This window comes from Chionomys nivalis, chromosome 6, assembly GCF_950005125.1.
Source record: "Chionomys nivalis chromosome 6, mChiNiv1.1, whole genome shotgun sequence".
NCBI classification, from domain to species: domain Eukaryota; kingdom Metazoa; phylum Chordata; class Mammalia; order Rodentia; family Cricetidae; genus Chionomys; species Chionomys nivalis.
In genome coordinates this window covers 94,081,807-94,106,670 of record NC_080091.1, presented here as the reverse complement: position 1 = coordinate 94,106,670, position 24,864 = coordinate 94,081,807, and the positions used below count along the sequence as shown (strand labels likewise).

Sequence of the window (24,864 nt, the reverse complement as noted above, 5' to 3'; positions counted from 1 at the left end):
GAGGTAGTGGCCTTGGTTAGTGGTCCTTGAGGTTTAGGTCTTGCCAGTGCAAAAGATAGAAGGGAAAGTTTTCCAGTGGCTCTGGTACCTTGGAATGATTGCTTTCCACACCATGTCTCCTGTGCTGGTGACAGCTGTGTACACGCTTACTTCACTTGACCTCCAGAACACTAGACCTAAATTCCATTCATTGTCCCTAGAAAACCACGCTTTGCTTTCTTCCATGTACTCAATTTAATCACCCATATTAACTGTAGATGTTTATGTAGAATAGCTGAGATAGGATAGGGGAAATTTCTATCATCTAGTAAATTGTGCAGCCTGTTTTAAGTTCTCTTTTGGTTGTTTACATTTTACGATTATCCGATTTTCTGAGTGTAGATCATAATATTTGTACACAATTTTAGATTTCCAAATGTAACAGCTACTTTGTTTTTATTTTTATTTATTTTCATAAGGCAGAGTCACTCCCTCAACTTATAACCCAGGTTGACCTCAGACTCCCGGCAGTCCTGCCTGATCCTCCAGGGCTGAGATTATAGACAAGTGTCACCAAACCTGGCATCTGTCTACTCCCCCACCCCCCCAAGAGTTATGGTGCTTTGGACGCATAATGGAGGTCCATAAAAAGTCCACTTGGCCGCCATTTCCCCAAGATTTTAATTACAGTAGAGAGCAGTGAGAAATTTCAAGACTGTTCTCATGTTATAGAACTAGCTGCTTTGTGTGTGTGTGTGTGTGTCTGTGTGTGTGTGTGAGAGAGAGAGAGAGAGGCAGGGAGGCAGGCATAGGGGTTATAGGCTGTGTGAGTCCTCAGGAGGGCGGCCAGCACTGAGTAAGAAATGCTTAGAATGTCTGAGGGACTAAGCTTTCGAACCCTCTGAAGAGAATGACCCAGTCACATCCATCTCCAGCTTTTCAGCATGGAGCTGGGAGTTTAAAGGTGTTCTGTTAAAACATTGTTAGTCAGGTAGGTCTTGTTTCCTGCTGTTTACATATGAGATTTAAACTTGTTTTCAAAATTATGAAGATGTATGTGCTATCCAAATTTAATAAGGTTCCAAAAGGTTGCGTAATTTAAATGCCTTGGATTGGAACCCAAATTGTCAAACTCTTACTCTTGACTGGAGGGGCTCATTGGTAGAAGCTTATCCAGCATGGTGTTTAAAACAGCCATAACATTAGGTGTCTCAGGGTTTTTATTGCTGTGAAGAGACACCATGACCATGGCAGCTCTTATAAAGGAAACATTTAATTGGGTGTGGCTTACAGTTCAGAGGCTCAGTCCATTATTGTCATGGCAGAAGCATGACAGCATGCAGGCAGATGCAATGCTGGAGGAATAACTGAAAGTCCGACATCTTGTAGGCAACAGGAAGTGGGCTGTCACACTGAGTGAAGCTTGAGCAAAGATACCTCAAAGCCCCACCCCCGCAGTGACCTACTTCCTCCAACAAGTCCATACACACCTGCTCCAACAAGGCCACACCTCCTAGTAGTGCCACTCCCATTCAGGAGCCATCTTCTTTCAAACCACCACACTACGGTGTTGAAGGTCTGTGATTCCATTACTAGGGTAGGCACTGGAGAATTTCAAGGTCATCCTTAGCTACAGAGCAAATTTGAGGCTAGTCTGGGCTACATAAGACCCTCTCTTTTAAAAAGAGCCACTCAATATTTCTGTTATTGCACCTAACATTTTTAAATTAGTTATTTTTATTTCATGTGCAAAAACCACTTTGTCTTTTTCCCCCCTGTGGTGAAGTAATGAGCATTTCCTTGATCCTTCTTTTAGCCCGTGAAGACAATCTAGCACCAGTCAGCAGTTTTTGTGGTTATCTTACTTGGGAAACCAGCTATCGCTGCTGAGCTTGGGGAAAAATCTCTCATTTGATAAAAGTGCTTGCTTGCTGTTTCATGCTTTTTCTCTCGTTGCATGTAAAAACAGTTGTGATAGTATTAATCAGTACTGAATCATTGCCTCAGAGGGAACTCCCACAGGTTCGGTTCTGAAAATGATGGTCCTGTTTTCATGCCGATCGGCGCACAGCCTTGTTTTATGTGTTTCCGTTTGCGTTGTGTGTGTGTGTGTGTGTGTGTGTAGGGAGACTCATTAGTACTGCAGTACAGCCATGTGTGTTTTCTCCACATGGTACTTCATGGCTGCCTTGAGCTGGGGAAGCAGTAAGCAGCACATGGGCACTCACTGCCATTTTTAAAGCACAGCCACCAACTACATGATGAACGGCAAATTGTTTGTGTGGGAGCTTAAGTAGGCGTCCTTTGTTTCTCCTCCCTGTCAACTGGGCTGCGGGCATCTTATCCTTGGGAAACCTTAGGGGTCTTTGTTTGCTTTTTGTTTTTTGTTTTTTTGATATGATAACAAGCATGTGGAGATTCGTGAGGCAGGAGGATTGTGAGTTTTAGGGCAGCTTAGGGTGCATAGCGAGACTTTATCTCCAAAGACAAAAATTAAGTATTCCGTCTAATGCATAATTCCAGGAAAGGGCTCGTATAGATCGTGTGCTTCAAGATTACAGTTTAGTGGTTCATTTTTTAGAATATTACCTTTTATGATATAGAACATGATCTATAATCTTTTAAAAAGATTTGACACTTGGATTTTTTATATTTGTTTTGTGTATGTGTATGGTGTCCACATGCCACGGTGTATGTCTGAAGGTCGGAGGACAGCCTGTGGGAGTATGTTGTCTCTTTCCACCATGTGGTTGTCAGCCTGTGGTTGTGCCGGCCCAGGCTTTGCTTAGAAAAGATTGCGATGGCGAGGTTATCAAAGCAGTGCTCAGGGCTGGAATTTGAACTTTGAGAATTAGATACTTGTTGGTTATGAACAAAAGAGGTTATGGTTAACCAAAAATCCCTCAGTTTTCAGTTCAAAATCTCTCAGAGCTGGGGAGATGGTGTAGTTAGCAAAGTATTGATCACATGAACCTGAGGACCTGAGTTCTGACCTAGAACACATGTAAAAAGTAAAAAACAAAACAACACCGAGAAAACAAAAGCCCACCAAATCTGGAGCATTCCTGTAATTCCTGTGGACCCCAGGGCTTTGCTGGCCCGCCAGTCTCATCAACACAGCAAGCTCCAGATGGAGTCAGAATTGCTGTCCCTAAGGTGAACAAGTGCTTGCCTTTGCTTTCTTGTCTCCAGAGGTACATCCACCCCCTCTCACAAGCCCCTTGCTATTAATGTTCATTTGGAATCTAGGGAGTTGGTGCTAGTGAGCTCTGCCACTTGAAGACAGCTGCCCCTGGGGCCTGGATGACCTTACCTTGGTACTGGATTTGAGAAGCTTGTAACTGAGTTCTGGATATACTTTGGGACAACAGTAAACCCTCTTGGAACCTCAGCTTCTTCATCTACTAAATAGATGGATGGAATAAATGTGAGTTCTCTACATTCCCCCCTCCCCCCCTTAGAGTCTAGGAATCTGGGCCTGGCTGGCACTCAGAAACTCACTGAGGATCTGACATTCTGTCTGCTGAGTTACTTTTAAAAACCTTACTCCAGTTCCTAGCTGGTTGTAATGATCCCAGTTCCTAGCTGGTTGCAATGACCCCAGTTCCTAGCTGGTTGTAATGACCTCAGTTCCTAGCTGGTTGTTATAATAACTTTTCCTTGTTGTGGTGACTCATAACTCATAAACTAGGGTTTATCTTTTCTTTAGTTACAGTTAACCTCCAGAACAGAATTAATGAGTTGGGCACTTTTATTTGGAGTATTTGGAGTGCAGATACCAGTTTTCAAAAGGGAACCCATATTTTGGGTTCTGCCTCGCTCAGCTCCCTGGAACAGGGATAGTTTGTGAGCACTTCTGGCACCCAGGGCACCGTGGCAATGTGCATCTCTTAGTTTCTGATCTTGTCCTCGAGAAGGATGTTTAGTCCTCAGTACTATAACTGCTGGGAGGTTCTGGAGATAGTGTGGCCGTTCTGTGAAGCAATTCCCTTGTTAGAAGTGTCCAAAATAAGCGTGGGAGGCGGTTGGTCTAAGAGTTATTTTAGCCTGGTATGGTGGCACATTCCTGTTATCCTAGAGGCTGTGACAGGAAGATCATGAGTTGGAGGATGGTTTAGGCTCGACATTACTCCGTACCTTTAAAAAATTAAATTAAAAGGAAATTAATTTTAATTAATTTAATTAATCCTTTTAATTAATCAAATTAAAAGAAAAATCACAGTAAGGGTATAGCTCGTTTGCCAGTGAGCCCAGCAGAATAGGTGATGGGAGCCTCACTTCTCACCAGTAGAGCATGCCGAGATCATTGCCATAGGCTTGCTGGTTTCACTGGCATGTGTCCATACTGCAGAGACAGTGGTCAGATGACGAGGTTAGTAGATCTTAGGGAGCCGGAGAATGTAATGGTGTGAATTGTCTAATTCACATCCTCCAGCCACTCTGCGGGAGAATATTATGAATGAATATGCTGAGACTCAGAGGCTTGTGTTGAATCGCCCCTCCCATTCCCCTCCCTCCATCTGCTGGGTATGAAACTGTGTGTGGGCATGACAAATTAGCACATTCTACCCACCCCCCGAGCTTTATCCTCAGCCCACAGTACTATTTTTGAAGGGAGAAAAAGGGCAACATTATAATTTACGTATATGATAAAACTAAGTTGTTCTTGCATGGGTGGGTAGCTTTCTCCGAAGTCACAGGATCTCCTTGTCCTCTGTATGAAGCTGCCTTGAGATGCCGCCTGCCATGTAAAAGGCAGCCTCATTCAGAGCGCTTGTCTTTACAGCCAGTGTGGTGCTGTCTCCCAATAAACACTTCTACCTGCTTTGAGCTAAGTGAGTGCTTTACTTTTTTCTTTCTTCCTTTTTTCTTTTTTGGGTTTTCAAGACAAAGTTTCTCTGTCTAGCATTGCCTGTTCTGGAACTTGCTCTGTAGACCAGGATGACCTCATATTTACAGAGATCCACCTGCCTCTACCTCCCAAATACTAACGGCGTGCACCAACATCTTTACCAAACTCTTTAGCCATAGTTATGTATGGCTAGCTACTCTTGGCTATTGTACTTATTTTCTCTTAATTTCATTTAGGATAAATGGCTTCTAATTTGTTTTTATGGTGAGTAGCTTTTTAAAATATTACCAATAAGCCCAGTGTGGTCGCATGTGTCTATAATGCCAGCACTCAGGTTCTTGAGTTTCAGGCCAACCTGGGCTAAGAGTCTATCTCACACCTGACCAAAAAATACTTTTTAAATCTAATTTTATTGTTGACACAGGGTCTCACAAAGCTCAGGCTAGCCCCCAGTTTCCTCTGTAGCCAAGGATGACCTGACACTCCTGATTCTTTGGCCTTTACCCGAGCTCTGAGATTATAGGCATGTTGCTGTCACATGGATTGACTTTTTAAAAATTAAACTTTATCAATTTTGTGCTCTATTATAATTACGTGTTTTGGGCTGGTGATATGCTTCACTGGGTAAAGGCATTTGCCTGCAGTCCTCATGACCTGAGTTCATCCCCAGGACCCATGAAGGAAAGAACTGACTCCTGACTGGTACACACATGTGTTGATGGAGGTTTCTGTTCCACCCAGTTCTGCAGCCATTCAGTCCCAAAGAAACACACAGAAGCTTACATTAATCATAAACTGGTTGGCCTATTAGCTCAGGTTTCTTATTAACTCTTACATCCTACATTAACCCATAATTCTTGTCTGTATCAGCGACAGGTATTGTTACCTTTTATCAGCAAGGCAGTCTCATTTTGCTTCCTCTGCATCTGGGTTACAACTGCAGACTCAACTTTTCCACTTCCCAGATCTCCTGGTCTGGTTGCTTGCTTCTACTTCCTACCTGGTCACCCTGCTTATACTTTCTGCCTGGCTACTGGCCAAGCAGTGTTTTATTAAAACAAGTGACAGATCTTTTTTTGTTTGTTTGTTTGTTTTTTGATTTTTCGAGACAGGGATTCTCTGTAGCTTTTGGTTCCTGTCCTGGAACTACCTCTTATAGACCAGGCTGGCCTCAAACTCACAGAGATCCACCTGCCTCTGCCTCCCGACAGATCTTTATAAAGTACAGGACCATTGTCCCAAAGAATTCCCCCCTACACACACACCTTTTTATTTTTTTGAGTCAGGGTTTCTCTGTGTATCTTTGGCTGTTCTGGAACTCACTCTGTAGACCAGGCTGTTTTTGAACTCAGAGAGAGCTGCCTGCCTCTGCCTCCCAAGTGCTTGCTTCCTCTTTTTTTTTTTTTTTTTAAAACAGACTTTATCCTTTTTCTTTTCTCTCCCAAGCCTACATATATTTTTTAAATACACTGTGACCGTTTAGAGGTTTTCTTCATCTTTGAATCTATCTTTACTGTAAATCTTTTTCTGACCACATGAGTCTTTAACTTGCTAAGCCATGTGGCTAGGATTAAAGCCGTGACTTTGATGACTGGCTCCACCCCATTCCTTAACTTTCTCAGAGTCTAGCTTCATGACAGAGGTACTGGTGGGAACCATGTTTATTGCCAGAACTCTATGGAGTTTCAAGGTCCCTGCCACCACCAAGAAGCATGCTGTCAGCTATTCATAAACACCAATTAAGTGTTTGCTGGCAGGTCCTCTTAAAACAGCTCAAGGTTTTTGCAGTTAAAGCTGAGTCAGGAAGCCTGTCTTAAATGAGACACACTTGCCTCTAGCAAACAGAGCCCACCCAAGAAAATACTGCTACCAAGAAGCTGTGCTTAACTCTGTTTTTTTGTGTCTAGAATTACGTCCTAAACTCTCAGGTTTTAATGGATTTAGCTGTCCATGTTGGCACCATTTGTTGCCAGAGGTTTCTGTCCTGCGTGGTCCCGCAGCCGTTCAGCCCCAAAGAAACACACAGAGGTCTACATTAATTATAAACTGGTTGGCCTGTTAGCTAAGACTTCTTATTAGCTAATTTTCACATCTTAAAGTAGTTCATAATTCTTGTCTGTGTTAGCCACATGACTTGGTATCTTTATCAGTGAGGCATTCTCATCTTGCTTCCTCCGTGATGACTGCCGACTGACTCAGCCTTTCCTCTTCCCAGAATTCTCCACCTATACTTCCTGCCTGGCTACTGGCCAATCAGCGTTTTATTAAAACAAGTGACAGATCTTTATAAAGTACAAGACCATTGTCCCACAACACACATGCTGTGGAACACAGAATGTGATATGGTCGCTCACTTGTACTCCCAGTACTACAGAGACCAGGTTAGGGAGGTGATCAGGAGAGTTGGAGCTCATTTCAGCCTAAGCTAGAGTAGGCCTTGGCCTAAAAAGATAGATGAAGTTATATCTTTTCAAAGTTTTAAATTAGACTATAATAATGATAAAGTATGGGCTTCATTATGACAGTTTCATACATGTATGTACTATGACCATACTCTCTATAATCCTTTCTTGCCATCTCCCTACACTCGCTAAACCCCTGCCTCTTCTGACCAGTCCCCCTTCCTTCATGACTTTTCTTTTTGGTGACCCACTGAGTGAGTTTAGTTGCCACAGCACTGAAGAAAACACCCCATCTCCCCACCACCTACTCACTGGTTTAAAGCGCAGGAGGAGGTGGAGCAAAGGTAGGGAGACCCACCCAGAGGGCACCCTACCAGAGCCATTCTCCTTCCCTTCGTGTTTTATATGGCCCACAACAGGGTTTTACGTTTGGTATTGCGTTTTATTTTTTGCTTAGAAAATGGTTTTGTTTTTAAGAACCACTAAGCCATTTCATTTCCCTTTTCCTTTGATCTTAGGGAAACAGTGGCCCCTCAGTATTGCCCGTGTTATCTTATGTTCTGGATAAACAATTCTTGAGGTCTCAGGCTCTATCACTCGTCCTCTCTGGTTCCCCTGGAAGACTTTAATTGACTTTCTTTAAGTAGCTGCATGCTGTTCCTAGGAGGAATCTTGTCGCCCATCTTCTTCAAAGAGAACGTGAATAAATATTGCAGCCACTGTTTTATTTTTATTGATCCTGTGATGTTTTCATTAAAACAACCACAGCCATAAAGCACATCCATATTTTGACTTCTAAACATTTTTGAGGCAGCTTCTACAGTTAGATCGTCAGAAATGTTGTCTTAATGGCTCCATGAGCTGTCATAGAGCTGCGTGGAATAGTAAAGATTGCTGTTTGCACGGTATCCCCGTCAGCACTTAGTGGAGTTAATCATAGTTCCCTGAAAAGCAAACTCTCTCATTAAGATTTCCAGCCTCCCCTACCCCCCAGAGATTAAACCTACCCTTGCACATGCTAGACAAGCACTCTGCCGCTCCGCTGTTGCCCTGCCCCTAACCTTTTGTTCTGTGTGCTGCTAAGTCTAAATCCCTTAGACGGCTGGTGCACTAAAAACACCTAGGTTTATTTGTAGGCTCCAGGGTTAACAGCATCATGGTTTTCATACTAGAATATTTTGAAATTGCCAGTAAATGTGTTATAACTAAAATTAAAAGTTATGATCATTCTGGAATTACTTTTTAGGCCTGAACATTTCATTGGATTGTGTATTAAGCACTAGCTTTTTCAGTTTAGTTTTCTTTTGAGATAAGGTCTCTCTAAGTAGACCGGGCTGGCCTTGTTCTGGATTTCTGGTCTCCCTCCCCTGTTGGAATTAAAGGCATGTACCACCACACCTGGCTTCCGTTTCTTTCCTAAGCTTTTTTTTTTTATTACATATAGGTACTTTGCATGTATGTATATGATTGAAGATACTTGTGAAGCCAGTTTTCTCCTCCCACCATATGGGTCCCAGGGTACTGGACTTGGAGGCAAGTGCCTTCACCCAGTGAGCCAGCCCCCCTCCCTTTTGTTTATTTTTAATAGTGTGTGCGTGTATATATGTGGGTGTGTGAGAGAGGGAGGGTATATGACTGGTGCGTGTGTGTGTATGTGTGTGTGTGTGTGTGTGTGAGCACGCTTACACATATGTCCATGGAGTCCAGAGGCATCAGATCTCGTGGAGCTGTAGTTATAGGTGGTCCAGCAGTCTAACGTGGATTCTGGGAATTGAACTCGGGACTTCTGGAAAGAATAATGTGTGTTGTTAACCCCTGAGCCATTTTCCAGCTCCCATGTTTGCACACATACACATGGATGTATGGAGCACAGGGCCTCTTACACTTCAACCCTGTGTGTCCCCAGTCCCACTGCTAGCTTTTGAAGGCATGTTCTAGAGTGTTATATATGTGTAATGGTTTATAATGTAATTAATTATTGGCCATTTCTGTAAACACCTTAAAGGCATTTTATGTTACATAGAAACTGAGTATGTGTTCAAAGAATGGATGAAATCTTCAGAATGAACTGTCTGTTTTTCTGCTGTGCAGTAGTACTTTCTCACCAAATAGGACAGACAGATAGCTAACACATGGCCACCAGCGCAGGGATGGCAACACCCATAATGGGCTGGGACCTCCCCCATTTAAAAAAAAAAACCTACAGACTTGCTTGCTACTGAACCTTATGGAGGGAGGCATTTCTTTAACTGAGGTTCCCTCCTCTTTGATGACTCTAGATTACCTCAAGTTGACATAAAACTAGCCAGCACAATGGTGAACTGAGACCTGAACATAAAAGCCAAATAAATCCTTCCTCCCAGGCTGGAGAGATGGCTTAGTGGTTAAGAGCACTGGCTGCTCTTCCAGAAGTCCTGAGTTCAATTCCCATCACCCACATGGTGGCTCACAACCATCTGTAATGAGATCTGGTACCCTCTTTTGGTCCTCAGGCATACATGCAGGCAGAACACTACATAATAAAAAATAAAGTCTTTTAAAAAAATCCTTCCTCCCTTAAGTTGGTCTTTGTCAAAATGTTTTATCACAGCAACAGAAATTGGAACAGTGGGCAGTTGGGGGAGGCTGCTTGTTCATTTCCCGGCTGCCTAGAGTCCCAAAATAATCACACATAAATCTGTATTAATTGCAGTGCTGTGTTGGGGGCCAGCCTCAACAAAAATACCTTTCTCCAGAGTGGAGGCGTGGAAATTTAGGAATATAGTAAAGAGTACAAAGATGCGAACAAAAATAATAAAATACAGAAACATATAGGACAGGATCAGGAGGGAACTTTTCAGTGGTCGCCAGTGTTTAATTTCCAACTGGTTGATACACCCCGACCCCAAAAGGTCGGAGTAAAACAAAAGACTGCATTGACATACCAATTGAAAGTCATGGGGTACCTTCATCACACTCATGCCCTAGACTCACACCCTAGATCAAACACTCTGTAGGCAAACCACTCCCTGGGTAGAATCCCAAGTGATTTCTTTAATGGTCTGTCCTGTCCCTTCAAGAGACAAGCCCTGCCTACCCACCCACCCACTTCACCCCGGTCCTCTGAGGCAGGCATATTTTTCCTTCCTGCTTGCAGCCCCAGTCGCTTCTTTTTCTGTCTCCCTGTCGAAGAGGCAGCTTCTGTCTCTCCCTTCTCCCCACTTCTCCCGTTTCCCCTTCTGTTTCTCTGTCTCTCTTTGCCTCTCTCTCTGCCCTTCTCCCTTTCTCCCCTTTCCCCTCCATAACCCACTAAATAAATATCCAGCCTCACCTGCTGTCTCTTGCGGCTCCCTGCCCCGGACCAGCTGCCTTCGGAGACCTGCGGAGTGGTCTTGTGGCCTGCCATCAATCTGCCTCTTGTGGGACTGACTGCCCCATCGAGATCTCTCGCCTACCATATGGCTGGGACTTGTGGCCCGCTGCAGCCACTTGAGAAATTGTCCCATCCCTGCCTGGGGTGGCTGCTCTTGGGACCCACTGCCGCCTACTGCAGCCACTTGGGGATCCACCGCATTTTACTTAATCCATTACAGTTTCCATTAAGGGAATTGAACTTAGTTGGATCCTTAGACTTGTAGTAGGAACCAACTACTTCCCTATTTCAGGAGCATGAGGTCTGGCAACTAGCCACACCTGTTGACAATAGCCTTGAGAGAGCAGAACTCTGATTTACAACTAGGTGGGGCCTTTGAGCACATTAACCTTGAATAAACTAGAAACAAGTCCCAAACTCTGACTTTGGGCCCTCTACAATACTGTTTGGCCAACAGCTTAAGTGTATTTCTGGCTAACTCTTATATCTTAAGTTAACCTATTTCTATTAATCTTTGTGCCGTGTGACTGTGGTTTACTGTGTAAAGTTTGTTCTGGCATCTGTCTCTGGTGGGACTATGTGGCTTCTTCCTGACTCCACCTACTCTCTCTGAATATTTCTTTGAGCCTAGCTTTTCTTTTCCGAAAGCAGCTTCTTTATTAACCAATAAGAGCAATACATATACAGAAAGACTTCCCACACCAGTGGGCAACCTGCCAGTGCCCATATCCCCAAGGAAAAATGACCCCCTTGTTCCCCTGCAGTCAGCAGCCAGTAGGTCCTTTGCTGGGTGTGCATTCTGGCGTACCCTTCCCCCACCCATGTTGGACTTTTGACTGGCGTGATCTTGTTCCGGTAACTACAACAGCCACGTCGTGTGCAGAGGCCGGCATTTCCCAGCTCATTCTTTCTGCCTCCTCATCCTTGAGATGTGCCCTGCGTTTTGGGAAGGTGGGGTTGATTTAGATGTGACATTAAGGCTGATAAAAGGAGTGCATGTTTGTACATTCCTTGAACGTCTATTATTGAAGATATCTGGATTCTTGAGTTTTTATTTATTATCTGTGAATGTGTGTGTACAGTGTGCATGCAGAGCCCCAAAGAGGGCAGTGTATCCCCTGATTGGAGTTAGAGGTGGTTGTGAGCCACCACGTGAGAGCTGGGGATGGGTCCTCTCCAAGAGCAGCCAGCGCTCTTACCCTTTCCAGCCCTGATGTCTGGGTTCTTATATCTGCATTTGGTCTTTGTGGTACATCTGTGGCCTCTAGAAAACCCATTTCATACTCTCACTAAAAGAAAAGAAGGGAGGGGAGAAGGCAGTGACATCCTAAAATTTATCAGAAACTATTAATACTTGTTTGAAGGTGACTGACACTCTGCTAACTTGCCTATAAAGTTTTCTTTATTATTGACAATATCAACATCTTAGTGTTTTGTGAAGGTACTTTGACTTTTCAGGTTCCATAGAAGTTCCCAGAACACTCAAGGGTTTTGAGTTAATAGTTTTAGAATTTTTGTTTGGTTCTGTTACCATTTTCCTTCAGTTTCTTTTCTAGGCCAAAATGAGAGTATGTGAGCTGGGTGTGGTAGCCTGTGCCTATAGTACCGGTACTCACTAGGTCAAGGCAGGTGGATGGGAGTTCTAGGCTAGCCTGGACGACATAGCAAACTTAGGTAGCAGAATATCCCCCCAAACTCTGTATTTCTTATTTTTGTAGAATTTATTAAGTTAAAGTACCTTTTAGCCAGGCATGGTGGTATATACCTATAATCTGGGAGGCTGAGGTGTAAGGATTGCAAATGTGAGGCCAGTCTAGGCCGAATAGTGAGCCCCATCTCAAGAAGGCGAGTTTTTAATGAACAGAGTGAATTTAATCAGGCTTGTTGAATTTAACTTATTATAGAGTCTCACTTAAAATATAAGATCTCTGCAGTATGGATATACTGCACATGGGTTCTGCACTCAAGGTTGGATTTCTTCCAAAGACTGGCTGCACCATCTCACCCTGAACCTGCATGCTGCACCGCTGCACTTGGCTGGTTCCCCCACTGCACTGCAGGAAAACCTTTGCACACTGCAGCTCCTCAAGCTCCTTGGCAGTGGGGGCTGGGCCTTCTCTTTGTAACCCACTTCTCCACTCCCTACTGAAGCATTACCATATCTTGATAATAGTAGATGATTAAAAGAAGCTGCTACATGTGCTGCAATATAATTTGAAGAGATACATGTATGTTTAGACATGTTAACTAAAGAGGATCCTAGAGTTATTAGTGTATCAGTAGAGCTTCTGCTTAGCAGGCTAAGGGCTCTGGGTTCAGTCCCCTGCACCAAACAATACTTTAAAAACTAAATCATTTATGTGGTGCTTTGCTTGCGTGCATTCTGGGCACTACATGCTGGCAAGTTCTCTGGGAGGACAGAAGAGGGTGTGGGGTCCCTTGGGTCTTTGTTATAGATGGTTGTGAGACCGATATGGATTCGGGAATCAAATCCGGGTCCTCTGCAAGAGCCAGTTCTTAACTGTGGAGCCATCTCTTTAGCCTAGCCCCCAAATAAGTAACATTTTGATCAATGAGAGATTATATAGTCTCAGTGCATGACATATTATTTGTTAATGAATTGGTTTGCATATAACTTTGTCTTCTGTTTGGTTTTTTTAGTTTTTTGAGACAGGGTCTCACATTGTATACCATACTGGCCTGGAACTCACTCACTATATATCTGAGGTTAGCTCACTCTGGAGCCATTCCTCCTGTCTCAGTCTCCCAAGTGTGTGCTCACAAGTGCAAGGCCTCACGCCTGCTGCATGTCTGCTGTAGAGTGCTCTCTAGGAATCTGAACCAAGAAAGCCACTTACTTCCTCTCCTACATTGTCACGTCTTACCATCCAGCAGATGTCTGAGTCGGCCTCGGGATGGTGAGGGTTAGTGATTAAGGGCACCTGCTGCTCTTGCTAAGGACCCACATTCCGTTCCCAGCATCCATATGGTAGCTCGCAACGTCTTAACTCCAGTTCCAGAGCACCTGGCATCCTCTGGGCATATGTACAAAGGGCAACACCCATACGCATAAAATAAAAATGAATAATAAAAAACAAAACAAAAATAAAGCAAACAAGCAGAAAGACTTTATGGTCTAACAATGTAGTCTGAGAGTTAGCAGATTTGCATAAATAGCTGGGGAACTTGATCTTTCTGGGCTACATGATCTCAGCTCTGCCATTGTGGCCCCAAAATAGCCAGAGACTGTAAGTAAATGATTGTGGCTGAATTTCAATAAAACTTCATAAATGGAAGCAGGACCAGCTTGCCAGTTCCTGCTCTAGTGTCTCCTTGTGTTTCAGTGGGAGAGGAGACCCAAGCAGCGATTTCCATTGAGATTTCCACTGCTGAAGTTGTTAGATGAGATTATAAAACAGATCACATGGTATAGTTGAAAGAATAACATTCTTTTTCTTCCTGTTCTACCTTTTTCCCCAGGACACTTTATTTCCGTACATCAAAGAGAATGTCAAGGAGTACCTGCAGACACACTGGGATGAGGAGGAGTGTCAGCAGGATGTCAGCCTGCTGAGGAAACAGGTCAGGACTCTCCTCTTCCACATCCCAGAGTCTCAGAGTGGAGGGAACACGCTGTGAGCGCTGTCAGTCAGCGCCCTGGATGCTGGGGGTAGAAGCTGCAGGGCCTTGCCGTCCTAGCGATCCACAGCGTGTCATAAAGCAAGCAAGTCATAGCAACTCGTCTGCGGAGTTGCTTCTCTCAGAGGCTGTCTATAAACTTGGGCCTTTCTGGTGGAGTCCAAGGGGTTTTGTAGTCATCACATTTCATCGATGTCACCAGGGGACAGCACCTTGTCGCTTTCTTCTGTCTTACCTCGTGGCACGAAACTACCCCCTGATGGGCTCCCAGGTCCCCACATCGTGCCTCTCTGCTGGACTTCTCAACCAGTTTGCCTTTGGCCCAGGCTGCAGACTGCGCTCTGTCGCTCCAGCCAGTCTGTGTACTTTTTCCTAACACCTGGTGTGCTGACATCAGTGGCAAAGATCTTCATGGTGTGTTGCCCTCACCAGCAGTTTTCCTACACTGGATTGTGGAATGCTCTCTAAAAGACAGGTCTTTTATTTATGGTGAGAAGTTAGGTTTAGAAATAATTGTAACAGCCATTGAACCATGCAGTGTTGGGGTTTGCTGAGTTTTCTGGATAATGTGAGGTCAGTGTGAAATAATCCCCTTCATCTTTTTATTGTCTCAAAAATGTTCCATACATACATATTTTATGTTCAGATAATACATTACATTGTTACAGAGTCCTTGTATGTGCATTTTTTAAAATTATGTGTATGTGTGTGTGTACGTGCGTGCATGCATCTATATACACACATGCCATGGTTCACTTGTGGAGGTCAGAGCACAAATTGAGAGTGTCATTTCTCTCCTTTTGATCATGTGGGTCCCCCAGAGATTGAACTCAGGTCATCAGGCTTAGTGGCAAGTTCTTTTTACCTAGTGATCCATATTTGCCAGATCATTCCTTTAAGAATAATTTTTAACAGTTCTCAGGATAATTGATAGTTGGAGAAAACTGATCTGCCTGGATTTGCTCTATCTTTTTTAATACAATTATGCATGGGTATGTGTGTGTGCAAGCATATGTGTGTAAGGCTCTTTAAATATATGCATGAACAGAGTTGATTTGTTTCTGATTTAAAGGCTGAAGAAGATGCGCACCTGGATGGCGCTGTCCCGATCCCCATGGCGTCTGGAAATGCGGTGGATGATCTCCAGCAAATGATCCAGGCCGTGGTGGACAACGTGTACTGGCAGATGTCTCATGACCGGAAGACCACGGCGCTCAAACAGCTGCAGGGCCACATGTGGAAGTCGGCTTTTGCAGCAGGCCGCATGAAGGCAGAGTATGTGCTCTAACGCTAAACCATTTCCCAGGCCTCAGATCCACAGCCCCGCCCCCATTCCTCTTTCTCCCATGTAACTTGCACAGTTAATAAAAATAAAGTTGCTAGGTGTGATAATACACCTTTAAATCCTAGCACTTAGGCAGAGGCATGAAGCACAAATTCTAATTGTTCTTAATAAAAATTCAGAGTCAGCTATCGGGGTAAAAGCTGAAGGATCAGAGAAGCAGAGTGGCCAGCCACTAGAGTTTTTACCTCTACCAATGCTCAGACCATAGGGGCGATCCTGTCCTCAGACTGCACTGAGCTCCTGTCTCCTCCCACCTTATATTCTTCTCCACCTAATCATACCACTCCTGTCTCCACCTCCCTAGTGCTGGGATTGAAGGTGTGGGATCCGAAGTGCTGGGATCACTTTTGTGTGAGCTCTGTTTCTCTTTAAGACAGATTCAATCTTGTGTAGCCCGGGGTGGCCTTGAACTAATAGAGATCCCTTTGCCCCTGTCCCCCAAGTCCTGGGATTAAAGGTGTGTGCCACCATCCCCTGGCCTCTAGCTCTGCACTCTGATCTTCAGGCAAGCCTGATTTGTTAACTAAAACACAAGCAAAAAATACCACAGAGGCAGGCAGGTTCTAGGCAAGGCAAACCAAGGTTACATAGAGAGACCCTGTCTCAAAAAAGGTCAGATTGATGTTGCTGTCATTGTAGCTAATGAGTTGTTTCTTTTCCCATGGAAGCTGTGTCCCCCAGATCTGTACTTTTGTGGGAGATGAAAGACTTTGGTTCTGTTTTTTAATTCAGCCTGGTGTGGTGTTGGGAGCTGGCCTTCCTGAGCCTTCTGTGGGCTAACCAGGTCACAGCTACCCTGTGGCAGGCGCACAGTGACACCAGTGACAACACTCGATGACAGCACTGGGGGTCACTTCTCCAGCTGTCATGCTCTTTGCTGCTGAGAGAAGCGAGAGGGCTCAGCAGTCGGATGGGCAGTTACCAGTCCTGGGAGACCCAGTGCCCACTCTGACCGCCAAGGGCACATACATACATTGTGCATGCAAAACAGTCAAGCACATAAAATAATAAACATCAGAAGGAGAGAGAAGTAAGCCTGTGAAGCCGTGTTACTTTGAATTAGTCCCTGGCACTGTTACCTCCTCTGCTCTTTGAGCACCTTCATAATCTTGGAGTCTCAGTTTGGGATTTCTCTAGTTCTCCTGCCGAGCATTGTATTGCTGAGATTGAACAACAAATGGTAACAGTTGTGGGCCAGTGAGATGGCTTAGTGAGCAAGGGTTCTTGCTGCCAAGGCTGACAACCTGAGTTCAGTCCCTGGAGCCACATTGTGGAAGGAGATGAATGACTTCTGCAGGTTGACCTTTGACCTTGATATGTGTGCTGTATGGCATGTGCCAGTGTGTGCAGGTATGTGTCTGCACTTGCATGTACATGCACACAGAGACACACAATTGGTACAAATATTAAAGATAGGGTCTCATCATATGTATATCCTAGGCCTGGACTTGCAGTGTAGCCAGCATAGCTTCACCCTGGGATTTTCCTGCATCAGCCTTCTCAGGGCTGGAATTTATAGTGTGCTTCCACACCCAGCTGACCCGAGAGAGTCTTTTTAAAGGATTTTAGTCAGTTGCTTTATGTAAATCCTCAGGTTGAAGACCATTTTCAGCTGCCTGTTTTTTTGTTTGTTTTTTGTATTTTTTATATTTTGTTCTGTTAAATGAGAGGTCTGTGTCAGCTACAAGATCTGCCTATTAAAGGAAGCATTGCTGTTCCAGGGTGTGCCCTTACATATGTGCGGGATGGGGAGGAAAGCATTTTCATGGCTTCTCAAAGAACAGTGAAGGTAAATGAGTCTGTTCTTATACATCGCATCAATTAAGTAATAATATTGTTCATGGTGTTTATTTATATTTAGCTCTTTGAGAATGAAAACATAGTCACTTTCTTAACTTTATTATTTATTTGTGTAAGTTTTTGGCCTTACACACTTACGTCTGTAAGTACATCACACACATGCCTGGTGCCCATGGAGGTCAGAAGAGGGCATTGGATTCCCTGGAACGGAGTTACAGGCGTTTGTGAGCCGTCATGTGGATGCTTGGAGAGAATCAGTGCTCTTACATCTGAGCTGTGTCTCTGCTCTTTAATTACTTTCTTATTTCATCTCTTCATGCTTTTTTATTGTCAAATGCTATCCTCTCCACGAAACTTGTTGCTTCTAATCTGTGATCTTGGAACTCAGTGACCTGTTTCTTAGGACCACAGGAGTTTCCTGTCTTGTGGAGCAGCTTCTCAGGTTACCATTTACGCCCGGGACAGAGAGGCATGGTGTCTGAGTATCGTCTGATTTTCACCTGACTTGATGGTGTTTCTGCTTTGTAATTAGCTGCTTTCCCTCCAGGTTCTTCGCAGATGTGGTCCCAGCAGTCAGAAGGTGGAGAGAGGCTGGAATGAAGGTGTACATCTATTCTTCAGGGAGCGTGGAGGCTCAGAAGCTGCTCTTTGGGCATTCCACAGAAGGGGATATCCTTGAGGTCGGTTACTTGGTGTCCCAATTTGTTTGCTGTCGCTGTGTTGAAAGCCACCAGGGGAGGGTTTATTTGACTTACACTTTCACACAAAGTCATTTGGGGAGTTAGGGTAGGAACTCAAGCAGGAAGCTGGAGGTGGGCACTGATGCAGAGACCGCAAATGAGGGCTGCTCTATTGGTTTGCTCAGCTTGTTTGTTCACGCATCTGAGGGCCACCTGCGCAAGGGTGGCACCACACACTAATCAAGAAAATGCTCCACAGATAAGCCCAGAGGCTAGTCTGATGGAGACAATCCCTTAATTGAGGTCTTGTTTTTTTATTTTCTTCAAAGATGACTCTAGTTGGTATCGAATTGACAAACTAACCAGCACCCTTGGATTTTTTTGTTTTGCCACTGTCAAAACATGAAATATGGAGTAGTGAGAAGCACCCACTGAGTAAGCTCCATCGGCAGCTAGACAGGCAAAAGAGTGGGGAACTGAAGGTACCTTGAGTAGAGGGGTGAATGACCTGGGCCAGTAGGTCATCCATCAGTGACAGATTCCTTAGAAGTGAGCAGGGGGTGAGAAAATGGAGAAGCCGGGAAAGTTTGGGGTCAGGAGGTCCTGCACAAGCTGACGGTTCACACGACAAGCGCATCTTACATAGAGTTTGCAAGGGGGAAAATGGGACAGAGTCGGTCGGAAGTTAATCAAGCACACCGCACAAGGGGACACAGGATGTCTTAGATGTGCCAGGGACTGAGCACAGCCGCCTTGGGACTGATAACTACAGTCTCTTGGGAAAGTCAAGTTCCCAGGAACAGAGACCGTAACTCCTTTGAGGCCCTGTTTAGAGCCCCAGATTGGACCTTGCCAAGTCTGCCCCTGAGGGAAGACCGAACTAGGTTCCTTTTGTTCTTTTACCAGGGCCTCTGAGAGAGCCTGGCTCTACACGGCTTTCAGCAGGTGAACTGTTTTGTGTAGTAGCAGCTTTTGAATTGGAAGCCTCTTAAATTTTTCTTGCACAAGATCACCAGAAGTTTGTTTAAACGTGGGTTCTGGGGCTGGGGCACCTCAGCTGGTAAGTGCTGCTGTGCGCGCCGAAGGGCCTGAGTTTGATTCCAGCACCATGCGGATGCCAAGCTTCACGGCACACGCTTCTCATCCCGGCACTGGGGGTGCAAAAACAGGACCATTTGGGCTTGCGGACCAGCCTGCCCAAATTGGTGAGCTCCAGGATCAGTGAGAGACCAGGCTTCAAAACATAAGGAAGTTTAGCAAGTGGGGTCCATGAGGAAAGGCCCTCACCTCCAAGCTTGATGAGCTAAACTTGATCCCTGGCACCCACATGGGAGAAGAAAGCCAACTTCTGCAAGATGTTTTCTGCATGCATGTTCACAGACAAGCTGTCCTCTGTAGCACACATGTACACAGACAAGCTGTCCTCTGTAGCATGCATGTATACAGACAAGCTGTCCTGTATAGCATGTATGTACACAGACAAGCTGTCCTCTGTAGCATGCATGTATACAGACAAGCTGTCCTGTATAGCATGTATGTACACAGACAAGCTGTCCTCTGTAGCATGCATGTTCACAGACAAGCTGTCCTCTGTAGCATGCATGTATACAGACAAGCTGTCCTCTGTAGCACACATGTACACAGACAAGCTGTCCTCTGTAGCACACATGTACACAGACAAGCTGTCCTCTGTAGCATGCATGTTCACAGACAAGCTGTCCTCTGTAGCATACATATACAGACAGAACAAACGAACTAAATAATTGTGTTAAAAATTAAGTGGAGAGTGGTGGAGGAGGAGATGCTAGCTGTCACCTCATACACAACCATACACACACCTGCACATTCCAAACTGAGAAACTGTAGATTTCAAGCCACATGTTGTGGACTCAGGAGGTTAAGGTAATAGTGTCACCCTTTGTGAGCTTGAGACCCACAAGGGCTGTATAGTGAGATCCTATCTCAAACATCAAAATATGAAGAGGAATGTCCTGTTTCCTAGGAAGTTCTGAGTTGTTAGCGGAGGTACACCATTCACACACTAGTAAGTAAATGTGCTATTTTGCTAATACAAAAAGTCAGTGTGGTGGTTTGAAAGAAAATACCCCCCCTAAAGGAGTGGCAGTGCTGGGAGGTGTGGCCTTGCTGGAGGACGTGTGTCACTGGTGCTTGGCTTTGAGATCTTACGTGTGCTCATATGCTCAAGATACCGCCCGGTGTCACAGTCTACATCCTGTTGCCTGCATTATCAAGATGTAATAGCTCCTTCTCCAGCACCACATCTCTTGCAGGCCACCGTGCTCCCTGCCATGATGATAATGGACTGAACCTCTGAAACTGTAAGCCACCACCTCAGTGATCATGGTGTTTCTTCATAGCAATAGAAATCCTAAGACAGTCAGCAACTCAGAAGAAACTTCTCCCCTTCCCAGACGGCTGACTAACAGGATTAGTCTGGCGAACTAACTTACTTTCTGGAGGGCAGTTGCTGAGGTGTAACCACCAGGGTTTCTAGGGAGGTGCTCTGCCGCTCAGCTGTGCCACCATCTCTAAAATTAATATTTTCTGGGCCCATCCTCGGTATGTAGGGTACAGTTTTTTTTGTTTGTTTTTTTTTTTGTTTTTTTTTTTTTTTTGGATAATGGCATATTCTAATTTTAGTATATGTTCTTTTTGTTTTTTATAGTAGATATAAAACCAGTAATGAGATCTTTTGATCAGTGGTGGCTATTTTCCAAATACAGACAGAAACTTTCTGTCCAGTGAGATGGTCAGTTAGGTCGGCTTGCATATGGCACGATAATTACCTACTGATTTCAGTAGTGAAAGTCTCATTCTCCAGTTACCACGTGAGGCAAATAGAGAAAATAAGTATGCAAAATCGGTCTCAACTCTTTTAATAGTCAACAAACCAACCAACCAACCCTGGTGCCTGTGAGATGGCTCAGCAGGTAGATGTATTTGCCTGGCAAGCCTGATGATCTGAATTCAATTCCTGGAACCCATTTTAAAAAGCCAGACATGGTAGCAGCCCTTGTTATCCCAGCTTTTACAGTGCGATCGGAAGGAGACAGGGACCATACAGAAGCTACAAGAGAGACCCAGGCCTCTCAAGTCCCAGTCTTCAAACCTTAGGATTGCCTTTTTGTCTTTGATTGTTAAACCTGTTTTTGGTTGGCAAAAGACATTCAGACAATTGAAGCTGAACTTATTAAATATAAACTTACTTTAATTACTATTGGTTAAATTAGCAAGCATTTAATTCCAGTTATGTTTAGGACCTCAAGGGTAATGTTCAAAGATGTGTTAATTAGAAATTAGAAATGAAGCTGGGTGTGGTTGTGTTTAGTAGTAATCCTTGCACTTGGGAGTGTTCAGGAGCTTGGGTTCAAGGCCAGCCTTAGCTTCAATGATGCTGTCTCGGAAGAAAAATGAAAGTTTCTTGAAAGCAGAGTAATAACTAGGGTTCTGGCTAGAGATATCTTTTCACACTTTGGTTTTTAAGGCAGGGTCTGGGTGTGAATCCTTGGCTGGCCTGGATTGTGCTGTGTGACTCTGGCTGGCCTTGGTAGTGGACCTCCTGCTGGCCTAGAACCACTGTGATGACAGGCAGGTACCAAAACACTCGACTAGACATCTTTTCCTTCTAGGATCAAAGGGTACTGTCCACAACCTTCTTTTTGTTGTTGTTATTTTTTTTGTGTTTTTGTTTTTGTTTTATGAGACTGGGTTTCTCTGTATAACTGTCCTGGCTGTCTTAGAACTCGCTCTGTAGATCAGGCTGACCTCAAACTCAGAGATCCACCCGACTCTGCCTCCCGAGTACTGGGATTAAAGGTGTGTGCCATCACTGCCCAGACACAACCTTCTTTTTCATCTGGAGCAAAACCCAGTCCAAGAATAGACTGTTTTGAATAGAAACAGTGTTACAGGGCATGCATATTTAAAGGATTTGGGGGATAAAACAATGCTAATGACAACCAAATGAAGCATAGGTTGAACTGGTAGATTTCTTCCAGGTATTTATTTCCATAAACCTTTATGGAATGACGCCACCGTGACCGGCATGCAGTTCAGAGGGCAGTGAGTGGGTGTGGTTCGCACGTGTAGTGTATTTGTACTGAGTAGTCCTCCCGTTCTCTCCAGCTTATCGACGGCCACTTCGATACCAAGATTGGACACAAAGTGGAGAGCGAGAGTTACCGGAAGATTGCAGATAGCATCGGGTGTTTAACCAGCAACATCTTGTTTCTCACAGATGTGACTTTAGGTAAGGAACCGGCTGCTTGGTACGTAGTAGTGAGGGAAGCAACTTGGCGGGAGCCGAGGTTTGGTTTTCTTGTGGTCACTGTGTCATCTCACACAGTCAAAGATCAGAAAGCACAGGAGACCAAAGCAGGCCTGGACCGTACCCTCTCCTGCCTACACCACCTTTTTCCCAAAGGTCCCACAACCTCCCTGATCGCGGAGACCAAGTGATGGCATGCCAGAGCTGCGGGGAGCAGATCACCGTCCCAGAAGAGCAGCTCTCTCATATGTGGATGTCCACATTATCTTATGGAAGGGTTCAGGGCTAAGAGCGCTTGCTGTACAGTCATGAGATCCTGAGTTCAGATCCCCAGGAGCAATATAACCAAGTATGGCATTGAGTCAGGCTGACAGTTGAAAAGTTATGGCCTACCACTTGCTTAGCTCAGTCTTCATATCTGTAGACTGGGACAGAGGTAATGGTGTAAGTTATTTTGAGTTGTTGGGAACAGTGTGAGAACGGGAGCTGCATGAAGATAGGAACCCTATTTGTTCACACGTCTCTCGTCCAACTGTGGCTCTAGCACACAGTAGATGCTTTTACAGATGGTAGCTTTTGTCTTTTGCATAAAGATAAAATGGAGAGATGAATGTAAGCCACGGTGTATTAGAGATATCCGCTGTAGCACCCAGCCTTCCTGAGCTAATATGATGGGTCTTGTTTTTCCTCTCTGCCACCCAGCACCGCCCTAGTCCCTGATCATAAGGTCTCCGCAGTCTAAGAAGGGTAAACAGTAATAAGCTCAGTGATGTCCCAGTGAGCATAGGGAGCGAGGCACACGCAGCTGCTGTAATACAGGGATGGTGACCCTGGATGTGTCCTGTTGAGTGGAATTTTGAAGAGCAGGAATTTGTCAGGCAGAAAAGATGTGGAGTCTAGGCAGGGGCATGACATGCATGCTGGGGCCTGAGGTGAGAGTGTGTTCTTTGGGCCAGTTAGATCTTAGGTCGCCTTTGTTCTCTGTCTACTTCACTGGTGTTAGACCCTACAGCTTGCCCTTTGAGAAACAGCTCAGCTGTCTGGGGCTAATATGTAGGACTGGATAGAGGGTGTGGGCCAGAGCAGGCCTGTTACGTTTGTCAGTCACAGTACAGGATGAGCTGTGTTCTCTGTCGTCATGTACAGTCAGGTGCTTTCTAGCATAGAATTAACATATATGTAAAGAATGATATAAATGCCTCAAGGTGTCCGTCTTTCAGCTGCAAGAAAAGCCAGGGCCCAACTCACTTCTTGATCTCTCTCCGGCGACTTGGCTCATCTCAGGCGTCAGGTTTGCTGCATCTCACCTGTTACCTGTCCTTTGCTTCTCGCAGAGGCCAGTGCTGCTGAGGAAGCAGATGTGCATGTCGCTGTGGTGGTGAGACCCGGCAACGCAGGACTAACAGACGATGAGAAAACATACTACAACCTCATCACGTCCTTCAGCGAGCTCTACCTGCCGTCAACATAGAGCAGGTTCTGAGGAAGACTAAACTGTCCCCCTAATGTCTAGCTTTATTCTAATTGTAAAAGTAACTTACTTGTGTGTACACACAGACACATGCAAGTGTATATACATGTCTGTGTGCTCAGATTAATTTCCATGGCACATGTGTGAGCAAAATAGTTCTGTGAGAACCAAATTCATGTAAAGATACTTTATGTGTGGACCATAACTCTAAGTCTTACCAAGGCCAGAGTGTATTTGATAGAAGAAAATCAAATGTGTGATATTTATCAAATTGTTTATTGAAATGGAAAGCTAGTTTTGAGAAATTATTATCCAGAGACCTTGTTATTTTAAAAACTGGAAGTGCTTCACAGGCATTCGTAAGAGGAACCCCCAACCCTGCCTTGTGGACTGCTGCACTCAGACTTGCTTCCCGTGTGCACGAGACAGAGCCGTTGGTTCTGCTCAGGGAAGGGGAATTGGTTTTGGCCAGTAAGGTGTCAGATGGCGCTAAGCAGCGTGTCCGCGGAGCAGCTGCCGTGGCGATGGCTCCGCCCCCCGCCAGTGTTAGCACCATTCTACAGTTGCCTTCTTATGTCTTAGCATAGCTTGAATATATGCTAATGACTATTTTAAAATGTCTTATTGAGACCAGTGTAACACCACGAAGAACTCTAATGTGTAATATTTCCTCTGGAATGGATGTGCTAGATGTACATTTTATGACAGCATTGTTTATCCCAATGCTCTCCTGACAGGGCTTCATGTCCGTGTCCTGGAATTAATTAATAAAGGCATTTTCCTCTTTCAGTTTCATATAGATTGTGGAATGTATGTCATGCTGCCAGAAGCAAAAAGGAAAGTAAGCCTGGAGCAGCAGAACAGCTGGACTTTTAATTTTTGCACTCAGTGTGTGATACACATGTCTCTTTTAACAGGTTATAAATGAAAATCATTACCTAGCTTCCACTTGTATTTAATTCCAGCAGTAAGCATTCATGTATGAGTGAATGTTGTAGCAGGCCGCTTGTTCGTCCCAGCTAGCTTAGACCCGAAATAATCACACAGGAACTGTAT

The 24,864-nt window shown here is 44.7% G+C and overlaps 1 protein-coding gene across 2 annotated transcripts in view; it reads left to right on the top strand.

Moving 5' to 3' along the window:
• Positions 1–24,864, top strand: part of Enoph1 (enolase-phosphatase 1) — a 25,521-nt gene extending 657 nt beyond the window's left edge. Inside the window, exons 2-6 of one of the 2 annotated variants that reach the window (XM_057772936.1) lie at positions 14,066–14,167; positions 15,297–15,499; positions 17,917–18,049; positions 22,196–22,319; positions 23,672–24,864. In XM_057772936.1, the coding sequence (XP_057628919.1) occupies positions 15,339–15,499; positions 17,917–18,049; positions 22,196–22,319; positions 23,672–23,808 (555 nt within the window). In that variant the 5' untranslated portion in view covers positions 14,066–14,167; positions 15,297–15,338 and the 3' untranslated portion in view covers positions 23,809–24,864. The remainder of the gene's footprint in view (positions 1–14,065; positions 14,168–15,296; positions 15,500–17,916; positions 18,050–22,195; positions 22,320–23,671) is intronic. The other variant, XM_057772935.1, reaches the window with a different exon arrangement.